The following is a 22,273-nucleotide window of genomic DNA, read 5'->3' as shown; positions in this document are numbered from 1 at the left end:
ATAATGGAAAATAAATGTAAGTGTGTCCAAGGAAGGTTATAGCAAAAAGGTTGGGTTCAGATCATTTACATATGGACTTTGGAAAATGGCACAGACACCCCTTCCCCTCCAAACATACACACACTTAAAGGGGCAAAGGTGTATAGCCCTGTCCAGTACATACACACACGCACGCAAACACCTTTGAAAGGGCAAAGCTGTACAGCCAGCTATTGTATGTGTCCTTTGTTGACTTGGTATGGCTAATAACATCTTGGACATATTCAGTTTCAGACTAAATGTGTATTAAGTTACCTAATCATTAATTAACAAAATAACTGTGACATTACAAAGACTGCTTTGTTTCCAGTTAGATACTACTGGAGTAAAGTTAAAAGCTGACTCTTTATGTGATCCCCTAAAAACAGAATGCACCAGTTGGATAACCTTGGGACCAGGCTGTGTTTTGTGCTACACTGCAGGAGAATGCATCTGTTATAGATATGTAGTTGCAGTGATTAATTATTTGTAGAGTCATTCCATTGTACAATGGTAGATATTAATATGGTTAATGAGTTTCTTGTCTCTGCTTGTTTCAGCAAAGTCATTGGTTGGTGATTGGGATAATATTTTGAATGACCTGGGTTGGCATGCAGGCCAAAACATGTAATTTTTCCTCACTTTTGTTTGTATGCGTTAACATACAGTGGCCTACAAAAGGTTTATAAGTTAATAGGGCATAATGGGATAAATTCTGCAATTATTTAAGATTCAAGGGAGCATCTGCTGATATCTTTTGTAAACTGTAGGAAGAGAAGGAGGTTCACAAGTACTTGGGGAGGGCAGATGCGATGCCTATGTTTAAGAATAAGGTCAGGAAACTGTGGGTGGCTTATGGAAGATATAAGGTCCTTTGCTGATGTTGAAAAAGGCCTGAAATACATTTATTTTTGCTGATGTTACAAAGTTATTCAATAAACTTTATGGACAAGAAATTGTAGAAAGGGTGAGATGAGGCTCTGCATGACAATTCAAATTAAATATGAGCAATAAAAGTAATGTGTCTGGGACACAGAAAAGGTCCACACAGTACAAAGAGTAGCAGTGTCAATAGCAAAAGAAGAATGGGACCCTAATTGTTGTCATATCCAGTTACCTAAATTTAGGTAGTACATATGAGAAAGCAGAAAGAAAAGATGGTGGAACACTGGGCTACTGGCACTGCCAGTGTAATGTAATTAGTTATTATCCGTTTGTATAAACAGTTGGTAAGACACCTTCTAGAGCACTGTGTGCAGGTCTGTAGTTTTAGTCATCACAGGAACATAATATAGAAGCATTTCAGAGGAGGGAAACATGAGACATATAAGAAAAGAGACTGCATGAATGTGGCATGCAAACTCCGGAAGAAGAAAGACAGAGAAAGAGACTGATTGAAAATGCTTAATTATTTTAAGAGAATTAATAGAATGCAGTGAATACCATTGTCCAGATGAGGAGATATCTGATAATGACTATACAGTTCAAAAGTTGTGAGGTAAAAAAATTAAAAGAGATAATAGAAAACATTATTTCACAAACATGCTGGTGGAAAAATGCAGCAGACTACCTGAAGAGGTGGAAGGGTCAAAAATAGCAATGCAGTTCAGTAAGTCATGGGGCAGATGAAAATGCTACTTAAAATGGATAAGGAAAGGGTAAAATAATCTGTTAATTAGGATCTGTCACTTATTTACTAGGTAAAGAAGCGGACAGGCATGATGGGCCAAACAATCATAATATAACTTCATGTTTTTTATTTCTTTGAGTGTATGTAAGCATTTGTATATATGTCTGTGTGTGCATGTGTGTTTGTCCACCTGTTTATTTTTTCCCCTTGCACTTAACTTGCCTTTCCTGTCATTTGTTCCAAGGTTAATGGTTTCAGGGTCTGCAGCCCTTCCTGATATAGTTCTGCAGAGGTGGAAAGAGATCACAGGGCATACTTTGCTGGAGAGGTATGGAATGACTGAAATTGGAATGGCACTTTCCAATCCCCTGAATGGAACTCGCATACCAGGTAATTTATTTATTCAGTCATTCTTTCATTTGTTAACTAAGTAAAACCAACTAGCCTAAGTTGAAGCGTCTTGATAAGGGCACGGTTGAGAGCAGTGGTCTCCTTTGCCCAATGTGAAAATGTAAAGAAAGTTATTGTTACTGTGATACAGATACAGTAACCAAAATTGTTGAGTCAGTACTTCAATGAATATCACTGCCATCAGTTTATTTTGACATGTTGTGAACTCCAGGGGTGTTGTGCGCTGTACAACAGGTGTCTAGTCTGTATACATGCATAAGTATGTCTGTTCCAATGTGTGTTTGTCAGGGGTTTTGAAGATCAGTCTGCTTTAAATTACAAGTACTCACCTCATCCATGAGGTAGTTTATTTTGTGCATGTTACATAGATAGCAAGTCATGTGTTTTGCACATGCACTATATATTGTACTTATTTTCCTACAGAGATATTGAAAATATTTTTGAATAATGAATGTAGGGATGATGAAAACTCTGGAACAGAGTTAAGCAGACCATTTCATACTGTACTATTTACTCCAGAAACTGTAGTGGTTTTGGTTCTTTTTACTTTTAAATATAGATTTGATCTAAAGTCATAACTGAACATTCCTTCATTCATTCATTCATTCACTTTATGATACTACCTTTAGATTACTTAATTTTGTGTTGCAGGAGAGCTGTAGCCTATCCTAGCAAATAATGGACATAAGGCATGGAACCAGTCCTGGAGAGGATGTCAGTCTGTTACATAATATAAAAAAGATATACGAGACGTGGAGTAAACCCTCCTCCAAATGCACTAAATGTAACAATAAAGCAAGTCCAAAACACGGAGGAGGGAACACAGCTGAAGGTGTAGATGCTACAATTCAGAAAAGATAAATATTCTTCTTTCTTCAAACGAACATAAAACGCATCCCATAAAGACGTTAAACAGACTGTTTTATTAGAGTAAGCGCTTTCACCTACATGGCTTCTTCAGACTCATGTGACAACAGACAAAAACACTCACACACATTTATATCAGTTCATGGGCGGGAAATGTAATCATTAACTCCACCTAATTCAACATTTAAAATTACATAAAAATAATAAATGTCAAGATTAAAACTTTCATAGAGACTGGACGTCAAAGTGCTCCATAGATGGTATAAATAAAAATATACATATAGCATTTATAAAAATACATATAGCATTTATAAAAATACAATTTCATATATCTAAAAACATTAAAACCTTATAGTAATCATGAACATTAAGACATGATAATAATGATAATGGCTATCATATCTAACAATTTATGCCAGGACATTTTCGTACTCATCCCAGTATAGTCCTTAGATTTGAGCATATAACAGTCCTGGCATAAATTGTCGCTTTTATGTTCTTCTATATCCATTTATATACAAATAATGTTTCTAGATTAGTCATGATTTAGGGATGGTCAATTTTATTAGATATGATAGCCATTATCATTATTATCATGTCTTAATGTTGATGATTACTATAAGGTTTTAATGTTTTTAGATATATGAAATTGTATTTTTATAAATGCTATATGTATTTTTATAAATGCTATATGTATATTTTTATTTATACCATCTATGGAGCACTTTGACGTCCAGTCTCTATGAAAGTTTTAATCTTGACATTTATTATTTTTATGTAATTTTAAATGTTGAATTAGGTGGAGTTAATGATTACATTTCCCGCCCATGAACTGATATAAATGTGTGTGAGTGTTTTTGTCTGTTGTCACATGAGTCTGAAGAAGCCATGTAGGTGAAAGCGCTTACTCTAATAAAACAGTCTGTTTAACGTCTTTATGGGATGCGTTTTATGTTCGTTTGAAGAAAGAAGAATATTTATCTTTTCTGAATTGTAGCATCTACACCTTCAGCTGTGTTCCCTCCTCCGTGTTTTGGACTTGCTTTACTGTTACATAATATGCACACAGACAAGCACAAAGACAAGCACACATGCATACATGCATGCTTACTGAGCGTACACACACACAGACACACGAACACACAAAAACGCACACACAAACATGATTGCAGGAAACACTATAAAATCTTTTAAAGCACTCTTTATCAAGTGCCATAAGTGTTTGAAGTTAGGAATAGCGCCTTTTACTGTTGAGTTTGAGGTTTGGTTGCATGAAGGTAAATGAGGGATTTGTTTTCATGCTGAAGCTTTGGAAAATACCAAAAGCAAAGTTTTGGCATGAGTTAAATGAGTGTGTTTGCATATGTTTGTGGTTCGGGGATAGAGTTGGTGTTTTGTGTTTGTATTTGTTATGTCAGTGTTTCCAGGTTAGTGTTATAATAAAGGCTAGGTTAGATGGTTGTAGTGTTTTGTGTGGTTTGTTGCTGTAAGTGAAGTGTGTGCATGCGTGTGTGTGTGTGTGTATGCATGCATGCATGTATGTGTGTGTGTGTATGTGTATACATATATATATATATATATATATATATATATATATAGATATATATATATTTATATTAGTGTTGTTGTCATGGAAATTACTTTTGGTAAGGTTATGTGGAGGGTTGGGGTTAGGGGTAGTGGAAGGGTTAAGGTTTACACATACGAGTAAGGTGGTACGGGGCATATTATTTTAGACCAATGGATGCTTCAGACATTTCAACAAGGTTGGTATGGAAGTTCTATAAAAATCACAAATGCAATCTATTCCACAAGCACCTTCTTATCAGGTACAGCTAGCCATGCAATCTATGAATTAGTTTTTGTTGAAGAATGCAGTTCACTTTATTCTTAAATTTGTACACATTTGTTAACACAAAGACTTTCAGGATAGTAATGGTGAAAACAGCACTTCCTTTTATAGAGCTTACCTTCCTTCTCCTGATGAGGCCTTCTCACAGTAAATATCTCATTTCTGACAGCTTGGCATCAGTTCTAGTTTTCAGCTCTGCATTTGGGTGATCCATAGCCCCCAGAGCTTTTATCAGATGTTTAGCTCTGTTGTTTACAAACCTGAGAAAACAAAGCATTGCCATTTACATGACTTGTGTGGTACATTAGTGATCAGCATTGAGAAGGACAATCTCTAAGAATCAAACTAACAGTGGAAGCAGTGACTGTCAAAACTTGCTATTTCACTGTTAAGACATTTTGTATCGGGGATCTTCCCCCTCCCCTGCTATTTAATTATATTAACTCTGAGATCATGGCACCTTGGAGAAAAGTACATTCCCAGAGATACTGCAGTCCTGAGCTTTAAAGAAAAATGAAAGAAATCACACATTTGTGCTTGCACATTACAGTGGTAATCCCATATGACATGCATCTAAGTCTGGATCCCCATTTTTCCATGCCTGGACAATAGTTTGATTGTGTCCAAGACAAAAGAACTGTTGCATCAGCAAAAAATGGTTTCAGTCTTACTGTCACTGAGAATAACAGTAAATTACAGAAGTCTTCTCTAACTCGCTCAACAGCAGTAAGTTATTTTGGGGGAAGCTCTAAATTCAGAAGGGATGAAAGTCTTTCCCATTAAAGAGAAATAAATATAGATTCAGTCATTCCTTGCTAATTTGCTCAATGGTAATTGATTATACCAACAAGTTCCTGAAAGCTGTATCTTTCTTGTACCTTATATTTGGTACTCAGGATGAAGAGTACGCAATAGCTTATCAGAAATTTATGAGACCAAAAATCAAGGACTCTTAAGAATTGGTGACTCTACTTTCTCAGTATATAAAAATGAATTCCTTCAGTGGTTAGACATATCCAATCATTCTACAAGAATGGCAGTTAATTCCTAATCAGAGATGCAGTGTTTCACAACAGACTTTTCAGATTATGCCTGTTTCAGCAACTTGTCAGTGCAAGGCAAATGAACTCAGCAAGCATAGTAGTCTCTTCACATTAACTTAACTTTAAAATCTGATCATAGAACACTTGTAGACTTCCAAACGAAGTTCTCAACAGGACATTCACAACATCAAGATAGATAGTGCTACTGTAATGTCATATGTAACCAGGCAAGGAGGGGCCATATTTTTTACTTCTGTGCAGAAAAACTAATTGTCTAGCCGGCAGCTGTGCAACTTGATCTGTATATCTAAGCATCCAATGTACCAGTTTTTCTGACTCATCTGGCAAATTTACTGAGCAGAAAGATTGCATCGGTTCATGAATGGAAATTGGATCTAGACATTTTTCAACATTTTTACAAATGTGCAGCCTTCCACATTATAGATTTGTTTTCCAGCTGCATCAGCAGTCAAAAACATTTTATTCTTTCATTTCTGTAACACCATTTGGAAAATAGATCCATTCTCCTTCAAATGGACAACAGCATTAGTGGATATCTTCTCTTCTCAAAACAAGACAAAACAAGTGCTATTCTGATGTATGTTGTTTGGCCAGGATCTCCTTGATAGTTTGTACTGACCTTGATCTCTTGCCCAGAGTGGCTATTGTCTCTTTTCAAATCTTACAAAATCAACAAAAGTGTAGAGGTTTGCACCTCTGTCTCAAAACAGCAAGTGTTTCAGCAAGGTGGATAGAATTCTGATCCCTAATGGTACATATTCTTCCCAGTTCTTGGTTACCTTGAAGGAGTACAAAAGGCCCAACACAAGACAATTCTCCATTCAAAAGTGGAATAGACTTGCTTCATGTGTTATATTTCAAGGTGGAACCCTTTTTCATCGTTCACTTCCAAAGTTGCTACACTATTGTTGTGTTCTGTTTGATTATAAGGTAACATACTCTATAATCCAAGATTCTTTTGTTTATCAAAGTTCCTTGAGAATGCTGCACATCAAGCTGTTAAGTCCTTTCATAAAGGATTCTTACATCGGAGACCTCCAAATGAGACATATTTGTCTGACTTGTGATCTAAACTTTATGCTATAAAAGTTAGCTTTACCTCCTTTTCAACCTGCTAAATCTGCCTTTTGTAGAAAACATGTTAGAGTTGCAGTCCTTCATCAATAAACCTTATTTGATTTCCCATAATGAAAAAGTGTCATTGAGAATTAATCATGCATTCACACCAAAGGTAGTAACAGTAGTAACTGTTAATCGGTCAGTACAAGTACACTTCTTCATCAGTGATGGAAAATGTCATCTGTTCTTGTCAGATATGTGGATATGGAAAATGTCATCTGTTCTTGTCAGATATGTGGATATAATTCGGGTACTATACAAGGATAAGAAAAGAAGGCGGAAAGAATATTCACTGATTTTTAAAAAAAAGGGGGAAGATGTTGATCACTGTTGCAGGAGCCTTAGCTATATGGGTTATATCCTTCCAAGGATATAACAGCTGGCTAACTTCCAGAGCTTTAGGGCACTCTCCACATGCTCAAACCATTAGGCAGCTCAAGCTAAGCTGCCTAAAAACATAGGTTTGAGCACCAAGCCCTTCAGAGCTTTCCTGCATTTGAAGAAAGCGCTTCTCTGTGGGCTTTCGAGGTTCAAAGGTCGGCTTGTACTTTTCCCTTACTTGCCAGATAAGTTCACTATGGGGAAAAGCTTCCACATAAAAAAATATTGTTGTAATGTACTTTTCTGCTGAGGAAAGTTGTTTTTAATCTAGGAGTTTGTGTTTTAACAGACTGTCATGAGACTTAACATTACATTTAAACAGGAGCACACTTTTCTCCTGTCTGTTACAAGTTGTTTAAAGTAGTTGTAAAACATTTTTGTGAAAAAAAGTGACTTTTAACAACTTTAAATTTTAACCGGCTTATGCTGCTTGTTTTTCCTGGGAAAGTGGATCCATTTCTGGCTTGACCATGGAAGAAACTATTGGTCCCTCAGTCAGCCCTTCTTCCAGACACAAAAACACAAAGTTAAGCGAACAGACTTTGACACCACTCCAGCTGGGTGGCTGCTGTGGCCAAAGTTGGATCTTTGGACTACTCATCTGTTACCCCGATCCCTGTGGTGTATTACCTACAGCCACTATGGAGCGGGGTTAACTACATCCTCTGTGGCTATTGGAGACCCCTTAGTCAGCAAGGCAGAGCCAATGTTGGCGGTCATGGAAGAAGAAACAGGGAAAGCTTCCCTGTTGAATCAGAATGTTGTGCCTGTCCCTTGGGAAGCTGCTGTTGCCATGAACAATGCCACTGGCTCCATTTTTCCTTTCAAAAAGAAATAGAAAACTAAATATGTGTCTACTCCCCCTCAAATGTCTCTAGACAGGAGCAATTCATTAGATCAGGGTCTAATTCAGGATACTGATCCCTCTTATAATGTGTTTTGTGGTAAAAGAGAGAAGGTATCTCTTTTCCTGAAGAGGTTCAATATTTTGAGTCTGACCAGGAAGATTAAGGGACAGATACAGGGTTTTCTCCTCCGTTCTCTGTTTCTGACTCAGAGCATAGCTCAGTATCTTATTCTTCCTGTGGGGATTTCAGTTTCTCTGAAACTATTTTCAGAATGTGTCAGTGTTTTCAGTGGGAGAACACTGAGGTATCTCAGTCTCTCAGAAAATACTACGAGCTGTTACAGATGGAATTTCCAGAACCTTTACCCATTCCTCCTGTGCTGTCAGCACTGGGGGGATGTGTGTGTCACTGGCTGCAATTTTCCTGATAGTCACCCTGCTGCCCCTAAAAAGGCAGATAGATTGTTTAAAGTTTCTCATTCTTTTAAGTTTGTATACATTCATCTCAAACCTGACCCAGCAGCTATCACTTTAATTAATCCTACTGCTGCTAAACATTTATGTAATTCCAATCCTACACTGTCTGACAAGGATGGGAAATTAATTGATAAATATGGGAAAAAGTTTGTTTGTGCAATTCTGATTTTCAGGATTTTGAATTGTCAGGCTTATATGTTCACATTTATTCTAATTCTGAAAGTATGAAGAATGTTTAGCCAGCAGTTTCTTCTTGTGAGGAAAATATGCTTTAAATGGTTTAATTTTGTCCATTTTACAAGTCACAGCTCATTGTTTAAAGTGTGTGTGTATTACTATATTAATACTTCTAACAGGGCTATGGCCACTGGTACTGTTTTGAGGAGGTTTGACAGGTTGCATTCTCAGAACCTCCCACTTGATGTGAAAATTGAGATTTAAATTTTATTTTCATTTGGGTAGAAATTTAGTTTTTGGTCCCTGTGCTGCCAAGGTTATCAAAATGTGTGATTAGAGGGGGGGGGGGGGGGGGGAGTAAGCTGATACAGGGAATCTCTTAAGATTTTTCAGTCCTCCTTTTCCAAGTTTTGTTAGGGATTCTCTAACTCCTCACATCCAATTTTGCAAGAAACAAAGTAAACAGTCTCAGCAAAATGTTGGTGAAAATGGCAAGGGGGTTCCAAAAAGAATACAGGAACCTCCCAAAACAAAGAATTGGCCCAACAAGTTGGATTAAATATTTAGTTGGACTTGTACCCCCCTCCTACCATGGTAGTCCATTTTCCCTGCCAGAAAGTCTGAATCTCTACTTCTCTTTTTGGCAACAGATAGTTTCAGACAAATAGGGTCTGAAGATCATTCATCAAGGTTTCAGATGGCAGTTAGAGGAAATTCCACCTTTTCAGGGAGTGAGTCCTCATCCACCAGACTAGACTGTTGTACTGCCCCCCCCCCCCTACTTCAAATGTTGTCTTAGGGAGTGAAAAAGCCAGTTCCCCCTTCCCAGTTTGGGAAGGATTTTTAGTCAAGGATGTTTTTGATGATAAAGAAAGAAAGTGCTTGGAGACCACTTCTGGATCTTTCTTTTGTAAACCTATTTGTAATTGTGCCCTAGTTACAAACACTGTCACTTCAATACTGTTACCCTTTTTCTCACTTGTTTCCTGGTAACACTAAATTTAAAAGATGCTTATAATCATGTCCCTTTGCAGAGTCTTTTTCAGTGTGTCATGTATCTCTCACTTGGGGGAGAGATGCCATAGACAAGTGCTGATTCCAAGAGAACATTCAAAAGTCTTTTGTGAATCCATCACACGGGATTGTGTTCCGGCTGTGTCTGCCAGATCTTTCTGCTGAAAGAGTTTTTCTTCCACATGAAAAAAAATAGATCTGTATTTAGGTTATTCCACTCAGACTTCAGTCACTGCGAAGGAATACCTCAGGATTTTGGGTCTCATGGCATCAATGAGTGTCATGATACTCCTGGCAGGGCTCCAGTTGATAAAGATACAGTGGTAACTGAAGTCTGTTTGATCCAAACACCAACATCCATTATCTTTTAAATCCCAGCTCTGGGGGTTGTTAGCAGAGACATTACGTGGTTAAGGCCGCAAATTTCCATAAATCCATCTCCTCCCACATTTCAAAACAGTTGGTCAGCACAGACACCCCAGATTTTGCGTGAGGAAACAGTTTCAGGAAGGATAAAAATGCAAGGTGTGTGGGACACCAAGGACAGACGGAAGCACATACATGTTAAAGAGATGCTTCCTGTGATCAAGACTTCAACTCTCTGAATTATTTTTCATCCCTTGGACCTCTTCAAGTTGTTACAGACAAAAACCACAATCATGTGGTACATCAACAAGCAAAGGGGGACAAGATCTTACCCTCTTTGCAGACTAGCCATGTCTGTCTGGGATAAAGCTTCCCAGCACAATATCACTCTACAGGCATCCAACATTCCGTAAGAGCAAAACTGTATGGCAGACAAGCTGAGCAAAATGAGGTCAAACCGTCACAAATGGAAAGTAGATCAGGAGGGTCTTAGTATATCTGACCCATCTGTGGGGAGTTCCTGAAGTAGACGCCAAGGACCATCAAGAACTGAAAGTAGATCAGGAGGCTCTTGTATGCTTTTCCACCCTTTCCACTGATATCCAGGGTACCTATAAAGATTCAGAGGGAATCTGTCAAGATCATTATGGTAACTCCTTTCTGGCCCCAGCAACAATGGTTTTCCATTCTTTTGGAAATGTCCAGGAGCAATTACCACAAGCTTCCTCACAGAATGGATCAACTTACCCAAGAACAGCAGTGTTTGATATGCCCTGACCCAAGTCAATTTCAGCTGAATCTCAGGATGATAGAGTCTTAATTACCTTTTGGCACCTGTTTAGTTAGGATATGCAGCAGGTACTAATGGAGACATGAAAGCATGGTACTAGAAAATCACATATTAGCAAATGGGAAAGGTTTTCTACATTTGTGCTTAGAACATAACCAGCACATATAAAGGGTTACTGTTCCACTGGTTTTACAATATTTCTGTGAATCACTGTCCTGTGGCCTTTCTTACTCCTGCAGCAATGTTAATGTTAATTTTTTGACCATTTCAGCTTGTCTGCCCATGGATCCTCCTCTTTCAAGGCATTCTCATATCAAAATGTTTTTGAAAGGGGATTTGCATAAGAGACCTCCAAGAAAACCAATGGCTCCTACGTAAGATCTTATTTTTCTGTTAAAGAAGGTAAAACTTGCTCCATTTGAACCAGCTCATCTGGTTGACTTGAGGTTCTTAACATGGAAGACTGTTTTACTGATTGCTCTGACCTCTGCAAGAAGAGTATTTGAGTTGTCAGCTCTTATGGTGAGTCAGCCCTATTTGTTTTTCCACAGAGACAGGGTGTCTTAGAACTAAGCCTTCTTTTATGCCTAAAGTGGTAGTCAAGTTTAATTTAAGACAAACTATCCATCTCCGTTTTTGTTCCTGAACCTAAAAATGAGGGAGTTAGGATTCTTGATACCTTGGATGTCCAGAAGGATATTGAGTTCTATCTTGACAGAACAAAATCTTTCAGATCTGTGGAGTGGTTGCTCATTTCTTATGAAGGTAAGAAGAAGGGTCAACTTGTGTCAAAACAGACTATTTCCAAATGGTTGCCTCAGGCAGTTATGTTTTGTTTTCTCACCACAGCAAAGCTATTCCAGGCATTGTCAATATCCATTCTGCCAGGGCCGTGGCTTCATCTATGGCTTTTCAGAAAAGAGTGGATTCTAGAAGCAGCAGCTTGGTCCTCTGTACATACTTTTACAAAGCATTTCAGGCGTGATTCCTTAAGTTTAGATTAGGCTTTGCTAAAACCACTCTGCACGGGCTCCTTGACCCTTCTTTTTCCACATCCCAAATGTTGTAAGCTAGGGTAATCTACCCATACAACTAAGGCCATTGCAGCAGGTGTGATCAGTATGCTGAACTTAGTATAGCTACGTAAGTAAACTTACCATAACAGAATAAGTTTGAATGATCACTGCTGCAGCAGCCATTCCCTCCCTCCATCCCCCTTTTTGTGTTTTGAATTTGAGTGAGTGTGTGTGTGTGTGTGTGTGTGTATATATATATATATATATATATATATATATATATATATATATATATATATATGCGGCTTTTTACTTGTAGCTGTATCTTGTCAGGGCTCAGTATTCCTCTGTCTGTTGGCATAAAAGCTCTGAAAGACTTGAGCCTCAAACCTATATTTTAGGTAGCTCGGCTAGGGCTGCATAATGGTTTTAGCACATGGAAGATGCACTGAAGCTTTTGATGCTGGCACTGCAGCAGTGATCATTTGAACATGTATTGTTATGGTAAGTTTTATTAAACAACTTAACCTTCCTCCTGTACTGGTGTGTTCTGAGAATTATTATGTATAGTAGGGATGCATCTAAATGTAAAGAATTGTAATGTACCATGATGATTTAGTATGTGGTGGTAAATGCATCCACTGTAGATGGTACTAGATAGTAGTAGTAGACACATTATACTATATTCAGTCCAAAAGGAATGAGTTTTTTGTGGAAAATCATCAGCATCATTAAGTAAGCCTTCTTTTATAAATTATAATCCAATTGAGAAGTCTTTTCTTTCTTTCTTTCGTCTGTGGACATTGTGCCCTATCCCAGCTATCAGGAATAGTTGTACTTGCATAGCTCTCAGCTTGTCACAAGAATTGCATACAACTCCTAACATGATCATAGACAAATACCAAAAACAGCAGATATGTTTATGAATAGTAGTAATGTTGACTTACGCCTATCAGTAGACTAAGAACATCTGCATTAACTTGCATTTTCTAATGAACAGAAGGCCTGGAGCTTGGATTTGTGCTGTTGGCTGATAACTGCAGGCCTTATTTATCTATTTGTTATAGAAACGTAGATGCTATGAGTCGGTGATGTGCATGTCTCACAAAAAAATTCTGAGGTTGAGTCCAGAACATCTTTGAAAATTAAGAGTATTCAAGATGGCAGAGTCTCAGAATGCTGATTTTTCTTCTTGTCTTTTAAGGCAGAGCTTTTTTCTAGTATGGACTCCTGCTCTGTGCTGTATAGTTCCTCACTGGTTAAGTTGCATTGCTGCTAAGCTTGTGCATTCTTTTAATGCTATTAATATGGCTAATAATCTCACTATGTAGTAAAGCAATTTAGGAAGAAATTAGAAAATGTACTAACAGAGTTTTAAAATATTAAACTGTAGTAGAAACAGATAAAGATGAGATTAATCTATTAAAATGCTGCCTCTGTTTTACCAGCTCTTGATGTCACATCACCCCCACCTTCTCTGCAGCCCCCCCCCCACACACACACACACACATTCACTCTAAGAGACACACGTATACTCACACTTTGCTCCTGCTCTGTGTGCTGCTGTAAATTGCAATGAATTATTCATGAGCAGAACATTGCCTCACTGGGACTAATCACTGCCTTAATTGGTGCTTTAGATCAGAGCCTTGGTGAAGACTGGCTAATAGCCTTTACTGTGGGGACGCATTGTATTGTGACAGCAAGACTGCTGAGTGTCTTGTTGCTGGCCTCCTTCGATTCTCCCAGGACAGAACTGCACATCGTGGCATTGAGCCTTTCCTTGTATCAAGGGACAGAGGCCATGCTACCAATTCAATTTATTAAACAGAGCTGTCAACTCTTTAAACAGAGGGGGGCTGCTAAAAGAATAATATTAGTGTCAGGACTGCTGGTGGATATGACAGCCATACACCAGCAGAGATTAAAGTGTCTACAAATCAGAGCTGATAGACATGGGATGGCTAGATGCTTGCATGCCTACTTATAGAAAAAAGAGATGTCCTTAATTTCTTTTTATTAGTACTTTAAATGATGAGTTGCTCTGTGATTACATACTGTTTCTCTATAGAAGTCCTATGTTTTTTCTCTGACTTGCTCCTCTCATCACCTTCATATATGATGGCTAATTGTAGTGTGTACCATAGATTTCAGTTCATTCAATGATAAGATCATGGCTATTGCTCAGGTGTATTTGCATCTTTGTATGTGTAATAAAGATGTGGTGGTGGATAATAAACTGATGAGCCATCTCAGACTACTCCATCTATTTTATAACCTTGAATGACATGTTACTGCTTTGCACCAAGAGGTGGTACTCGCATAGTAACAGTGATATAGAAGTGTGAAAAACATTCAAGCTACTGGGTTCTGTTGTGGTGACATGAGACGTGTAGGTCACTGTTGGTTAACTGTACAACAGAGAATGCAAATAATGCACTTGACCTGTTCTGTGCATTTGACCAGTCTCTGCATCATTTCCTTTCCTGTTGTAATCCTGTTGTTTTCTTGTTTTGTTAACTTATTAAAGTCGTTCTCTATTTTTAAAAGATGGAGTGAATTTGTTAACAATTGTTTGGTTTAAATGAAAAAGCAAACACTCCAAGTGAAGTGTTTTCTAATATGATGTTGTGCACCACAAGTGGTGAGAGCATTGTAATTCTGAGCATGGTATACATGATCAGACTGTGCAAGACTTACTACCCCGCAGCTCCTATCTGCCTTTATTTCTCTGTTAACATATGCCTGTTTCTCTACATTATGAATTTCATTTAACGCTGTTCTTTAATTTTTTCATCACAACTTTAAGTTTTACCCTTTTGTACACATACCCTCTAAAATGTCTATAAAAACACTGCCACCAGCTGAAATTATAACTGTTTTCCCTGTTGCTAATCAACTCTTGGAAAAGTTTTTTTTTTCAAACTTGTACTTAATCAGTTCCACAGCTCATATCATGTGATAGATTAATTTCTAATTTGCAAAAGTTTGTTGATCAAAATTATTTTCTTTTGAATAAAAAAGTAATAAAAATTGTGTCCAACTATTTTTTTAAAGTTAAATTGACTTGCACAGGTAGGAGCAGAACACTACCACCACTGCCCTGTATAGGGGCTTCTGTCCAGAGCGACCTAAGAGTCTTTGGGCTTAGTTTTTGCATGGTCTTTGCCCTGACTGCAGTCATTGAAGTGTACCATTTGCCGGGAGAAGGCCACCTCTCTCCTGAGCACTGTATTCCTCGTATTCAAACAATCTTGGGCAGTTTCCACTGTTCCCTGTTGCCTGTTCCCCATTTAGGGCACAGGACTTCATAGAGCTGACCATCTGGGTATCACTTAGATATGTGTCATGACCCAGAGTAATCTGTGCCATTTGGGCTGGATATGATGGCTTACTTTCATATGATGGTGCATCAATGTGTGGCTTGTTGCCAGTGGGTACAAATCCATCATTTCTCTTCAAATCTGCTGCTACAGTCAGGTACTTGTCACTGCTCCCTGGATTGATGGACTACTTTTCCCATCGTGGAAACAGGTTTCTCCTATGTTCCCCAACAGCAATGCAGTCCCTCAAGATGGACATGTTGCTGACAGAATATAGAGCCCACTTCAGGCTGGCTGTTTTTCAGGATTTTGGGAGCAGATCAAGAAGTAATCATACATAAAACTTCTAAAGGTTCTGTTGTTACATTGCATCACTTTCTGTCTGTATAGTACTGTACATGTCTGACCTATTTGGAATATTAGTAAGCATTTATGTAATGTTGCCTTTAAGTGGTATTCACCTTATCTTGTTAGGAAGAGAGCGCATAAATAAAAGTAGTAACCATGCAGCAGCCCAGAAGCATTTGGCTCTAGGCTGCTTGAATTTTGGTCTCTATTGAAATGACTTTGGTGAAAGTACAACGTTTACAAGTATTGTACCATGCAGCTGCCTCCACCTGTAAATATGGCTGTTGCATTAGTTTTCCTAGTCATGCCAGATCTCACAATGGATAGAATCTTCCTTCAAGCTAGATTGCTTGGTAGATTTGAACCTTGTGTCCTGGAATCTGTATTTCCTAGATCTCTGGCTTGTCTGTTATCTTCTTTTTAAGACTCTAGTTATTCACAGGACTGAGTAACCCACAAGATGAATATTCACTTTCTCATGAAGTTTGTCTCTGAACTTTTGCCCAGTCAATTTACTCATTTCCTGGTATTTTTTCAAGGAGCTAAAAGTAGAGCTGGAAGCACATCTCTCACATATTAAAGGTGCACTGTCAGATAGTACTCTACTTCCATATAATCCTTTAGTGCAAAGTGGCAAATCAGTTATTTGTGTCCTTTGCTTCAGCTATGTAAAAATTGGTGCTAGCCAAACAGACCTAGTCAAAATTGATTTGCAGCTGCAGGTATTTCTGTCACCAGAAGGCTAACAGGACATTCAGCACTGCTATAAAAGATAATTTTATAAAGGGCAGGGACAGTTGCCTCCATTACATTTTTTTAGGAATTGATTCCCTGTGAATGTTTGTATTATGGACAGCTGGTATTTATGACATGTCTTTAGTTAGGCTAATATTTTAGTACTAGGCTAACTGCCTTTGCAGGCCATTTTAAGGCTAGCCATTAATCCCATTTGAGAATCAAACCGTGCACCTTGTGTGAAGTTGTGTCTTTAAGGTAAACACCTTAACCATTATGCCAACCCCAACCTCTAAAGTATGCAAATGTGGCAAAGGTGTACAGCATTTAACATTCCCCTTTTAGCAAGTAAATTTAGCACTGCATTTAGGTTCCAGCCGGGAGCAGATAATCATTTGGCATACTGGTGCTTCAGGCTGTGTTTCCCTAAAGCATTCCCTTGCCTTTCTAGCTTCTGCCACCCCCTATAGAGGATTGTATGTGAGTTATGATTAGGATTCTACTCATGTGCTCCATCCACTGCAGAAAATCCTGTAAAGAAGGGTATAACAGGTATTTGAGTATTCACTATAATATTTGACCTTCAAGAAAGTTGTAGGGGATTTCACTTTCTACCCACAGTCTGTTTTCATTTTGTAGGACTTTGAGCTTGCGTTTTTTCATAACTTTGTCATTTATCCAGGTTTATGAGCTTGCAATTGTTCCTCCATGTTCAAATGAGTGTGAAGAATTCAGGGTCCTGGGGCTGTATGCAGTCTTTACCTGTGTTGCAGGGACTCCCTGTTTAGCCACAAAAAGTTGAGATTTCTAGAAGTAGCCATGTGAGACTGCAAAAGAGATATTTACAGATATATGCCACTCAATGTAGTGAAGCCTTCCAAAAGAACAACCGATAATGATGTCTAAATACTGGAGGTAAGCAAAAAGGAGAGCAAAGGCACAAATTGAGTTGGAGTTGGCAAAATGATTCAAGAAGGGGGACAATGATTTATTTAGGTACATTGGAGTGTCAAGGATATTTTATGTATGCAAGTGAAAAGGAGGAAAGGACAGATCTGACTAGGTTGAACAAAGATAGGATGGAGATCATAGAAGAGTAAGAAAATACAGCCATTTTAAATGATTATTTTGCTTCAGTTCTCATGAAGAAAAGCAGACAGATGTTGTTATTGTTGTGAGAGAGTAAGGGAGGTATAAGAAGAGCAGTAGAATGATGGAAGAAAAAATGAGGAACTGTATAAAGGAAATAGTCTGCACTCAGGGACAGGAGACAACACTGAGCCCAGCTAGGCTGCCTTCTGGAGGATTCCCTGTTGAAATGTAGGCACCTGTAATTCAGAGTGCCAGCATACCAAAAAAAAAAAAAATATATATATATATATGAAGAAGAAGAAGAGTGAATATCAGACATCACATTTCTCCTTTAAACTTGTTTCTTACGTGGGTGCATGCCCTGAACTTATATTTACTATCTCTAAGATCACCATACCTCAGAGAAAATAAATTTTTTTGAGAAGTGGCCCTCTCAGACTTAGGATGTGCAAGTCCATTTTATCGGCCCTTCAGTCACATATTGGGAGACTCGCTTAAGTGGGTCCTGACATTTCAAAAGGTTACCCCTCTTTTAGCGTCATCAGAAATCTTGACAGTGTGCTGCCAGATCCCATAATGGAAATCTTCAACAGATCACTAACCAGTGCAAAAGTGACTGAGGACTGGAAAACAGCAATTATGGTACAGTTGTGCCTGAAGTGCAGCAGGAAATAACTGAGTAACTGCAGGCCTGTTAGCAAAACAATGATGACAAGGAAATTCAAGGAGAAAATTGTAAATGGAAACCCTGGTTGCTTTTATAGAGAGCAGCACTGTTTGGGATAATATCCAATATAGGTTTATTGGCAGAAGAAATAACTGTCGCCTAGGCCCAGTCAAGTTTCACAGCTGGGTTGCCGAAAAAATTGACAGAGGAGTACCACTAAACATGGTGTGTGTGGACTACACCAATACATTTGACTCTGTTGTAAACAGGCAACTGCTGAGAAGACTGGAGGGACTAGAGGAAGTGGTAAGACTGAGCTATTAGATTATTCCAGCGTATAATACAGATGTTATAATGAGAATGACCATGTCAGGAATAAGGAAAATGACTACAGTAGTACTACTAGGGATGAGACACTAATTAAAAATTAAGTAAAAGCCTTGCATCATTTCCTACAACTTCCTTCTTAAAAACATTTCTTAAAACATATATATATATATATAAATATTAAGTATGCATTCTGAATATAATCAAACACATATAATACATAAAAAATAAAAATATATAAAAAATATAATTGGTAGGTTTATTTATATGTGTAGTTGTATGGAGAAGTATTATTGGTCTGAAGAAGCCCTCTTGGGTGAAAGCGCTTACCAGTTTTGTGTCACAATAAACATATTTTGGATTTCATTGACTTCTGTCTCTGTGGATTTTACAAATTGCACTTGATTATCTCTCATTTATGTGGATTTTTTCATTAAGCCTTGGTTTGCTCCTGTGCACTTTTATTTTTTACTTTATTCGTTGGCTTTGGTGGATGAGCATTTACTCCCTGGTGGTAATCTTTCTATTTTTGTTAAAATTGAAGTTCATTGCAGATAAATGCAAAATACTACACAAAAAAAAAAAACATCTGGGTGTAAGGTATGAGCTAGGCCATAGATAATGACAGTAGCAAGAAAAGGATCTGAGAGTGTTGATTACACTGGACTAGAAAACTGGAGTGAGAGGACAGAAGCAGCAACAGCAGCAGAAAAAAGCTAGGATATGCTCTCTGGGAGAGGAAGTCCATGAGCAAAGATGTGATGCTTCCATTTTATCAGACCCTGGTCAGATGACAACTGTAGTCTGTATGCATTATGGATGCAGTACATGGCAAAGGGCAATAGGATGATAGGATGAAATCACTGGAAAGTCATCAGAAGGGTGCATGTGATGAGGAGGGAAGAGGACTTGATGAGAGTCTAGTGAAGTTAGATCTCTTGTCTCTAGAGGATAGAAGAGATGGGGTAGAGGTGGAGGTATGTAGGTGATGCCAGTATCATGCCTGGGAGAATGTGAATAGGTTCATAGGTTTATAGGAGCATACTAGGCTAATGGCCCTGGAGCCTTTACAAGCCTAGCCCAAAAGAATCCTTGGCAACATGCTGCCTGATGTTATTTCCCAGTGCCTCTGTTCAGCAGGGCCACTGGAATGATCCCCGGGGTGAATTTTCCTATTTCCCATCCACTCATCAAGATTTCTCTTGAAGAAGGGCAGTGAGGTGATCTGCTTGACATGTAAGAGAAGTCTGTTCCAGAGCATGGGGAGTCTCTGGGTTAGGAAACTGTCCCTCTAAGTTCTTTTGATTGTGGTAATGAGGTTGAGGTCTCTGACGTGTGTGGTACGGAGGGATTGGGATTTCTTTAGATGTAGCATATCTAGCAGCGCTGGGTCTGACATGGCTTTGTAGGTCAAGCAGAGATTGCCTCTAAGTAGGCAATATGATACCGAGAAAAGTTGGATTTTTTTTAGTCTTTCTGCCTAGGGCAAGTGTTTAAGGCCTAGGATCCTCTTAGTGAGATATTTTTGTGGTCATTCTAGTTGTTGCATATGTCTACTGAGGTGCATGCTGAATGGGGCATTGTACTCAATAATTGGTCTAATGAGGGAAGAGTAGAGAGAGACAATGACCTCTTTCTTCCTGGAGGCAAAACCCTTTGTAATGAGATATGCCATATAGAAAGATTTTCTGACCATAGTGGCAATGTAATTATCGAAGGATAGATTGCTATCCACTTGTGTTCCCAGATCTCTTATAACACCTTCAGTGTTCAGTGAATTACCACCAATGTGGTAGTTCATGGGTACCGTGTTCTTCCCAAAGAGTATGACGACGCATTTTTTGACATTGAGCTTAAGGCCATGGTTCTGACACCAGTCATTGGTCTCCGTGAGGCCTTTCTGTAGAATGTCAGCATCATTTGGGGAGCTAATAATGGCTCCCAGTTTGCAGTCGTCAGCACACTTGGTCAGCCAGAGTCCCTTGGTTCTGGCCTGGACTTCAGAAAAGCAGATGCCAAACAGGAGAGGACCCAAGACTGAACCCTGTGGGACTCCGCTCGTGACTGGTTGGTAGTCTGTCTTGGAGTCTGCTACTTTCACTGTGTGAGTTCTATCCTTGAGCCAGTTTCATCCCGCCTTTTGACATAGGGGTTGATGCCAATTTTAATAAGTTTATCTGTAATTCCTGAGTGAGGAATTGTATCGAAGGCCTTGGCCAGATCGAGGTAGGCTGTGTAAACTACCTTGCCTTAGTCCACAGCTCTGGTGACTGACTCGAAGAAGTCTACCAGGTTGAGCAGACAAGATCTACCCTTAACAAATCCGAACTGTGTGGGGTCTAGTGTCTGGAGATTCCCTGTGTCCTTATTTGTTAGGTCCATGATGATGCACTCCATAGCCTTACATACCAGACTCATCAGGCTAATGTGGCGGTAGTTCCCAGGGTCCCTATTCACACCCCGTTTGTGGAGAGAGATTACTGCAGCATTGCGCCATTCAGCAGGGACAAAGCCTGAAATGAGGCTGTGATTGAACAGGGCACTCAGGTGTGGTGCGAGTTCATTTTGCAATTCATGTAGAACACAGTCTAGGATTTTGTCCAGTCCCATGGAAGCTGTATTCTTGGCCTTGGCCAGTGCAATTGTAACCTCTGCAGTTGTAGTATTGGGTACTTGGCATTCCTCAGGTATTGTGATTGGCTCTGGGGGGGGGGGGGTGAGTGGGGGGTAAAGTTGCCACTGAATCTGTCAGCCAGTATAATGGCTATGTCTGTTGGCTCAGTATAGGAGTTACCATTGTGTAGTAGCTCCAAGCAGATCTATGCATTGCCTTGTAGATTTTTGACATAACTATGGAAGGCCTTGTGGTTGTCTTTAGTATCTGTTGCAATTTTATTTTCGTAGCTAGCTTTGGAGGATTTGATGAGGGATCTCAACTTTTTGTTAAGGCTGACAAGGGAGTTTTTTCAGTCTTGGGACTTTGCCTTGTTCGGCAATAGTTTCTTCCTTCTGTTGTACAGTTTGTTTATGGCAGGGGACCACCAAATTGACTTCCTTTTTTTTTTGGAGGAGAGCGTCTTGTTTCTATTGGGAATGGTTCGTTCCATGCATTTGTGTACGTGTTCATACATTGCATTGGAGTATGATTCTGCCATCTTGCATTTATTCTCCATTTACATGGGCAATGTAAAGTTAGCCACCTCAGTTTTTAGAAGCCCAAAGTTGGCACTGGAAAAGTTTTTTTATGGTGGTTACCTTTGCGGGGGTGTGTGGGTGGGATGTGGATATTCATGGTGACTAGCTTGTGGTCAGATCTAACCAGGGAGGAGTTGACAATTGGTATAGAGCAAAGGTTGCCCATATTAATAATAACCAAGTTAAGGATGTTGCTACCCCTAGTGGGGGTATGATTGATCTAGTCCAGGGCATTGGAATTGATGAATTCCAGGAAACATTGAGCAAGTGTGTTGGTACTTGAGTAGTTTTCCCAGTTAATGGAGGGGTAGTTAGTCACCCAGTATGAGGGTGATGGGTTGGACCTTTATATTTTCCAGGGTGTTTAGGAATGTGGAGTGGGATTCTTGGGACATGGTGGGGGATCTATAGCAGGCAATAACCTGGATTGCAGTTTTGTCCAGTGTTAGTTGTACCTGGAGTATCTCTGATGCATTATGTTGGGCAACTAGCCTGGAGGTGTACATATCCTTTATGAATATAGAGACACCACCGCCTTTAGGGATTTGATCCACATT

General features: G+C 39.0%; 1 protein-coding gene across 3 annotated transcripts in view; it reads left to right on the top strand.

Annotated features, from left to right (window-relative positions):
• Window positions 1–22,273, top strand: part of ACSF3 (acyl-CoA synthetase family member 3) — a 1,464,159-nt gene that overhangs the window by 643,965 nt on the left and 797,921 nt on the right. For all 3 annotated transcript variants that reach the window (XM_044081689.1, XM_044081688.1, XM_044081690.1), the window contains one exon: window positions 1,893–2,038. In XM_044081689.1, coding sequence (XP_043937624.1) covers window positions 1,893–2,038 — 146 coding nt within the window. The remainder of the gene's footprint in view (window positions 1–1,892; window positions 2,039–22,273) is intronic.

The sequence above is a fragment of the Protopterus annectens genome, chromosome 8.part1 (genome assembly GCF_019279795.1).
Source record: "Protopterus annectens isolate FY-2018-M chromosome 8.part1, PAN1.0, whole genome shotgun sequence".
Lineage (NCBI taxonomy): Eukaryota > Metazoa > Chordata > Ceratodontiformes > Protopteridae > Protopterus > Protopterus annectens.
Note: the sequence above shows the minus strand (reverse complement) of the source record. Positions and strands in the feature narration are given on the sequence as shown.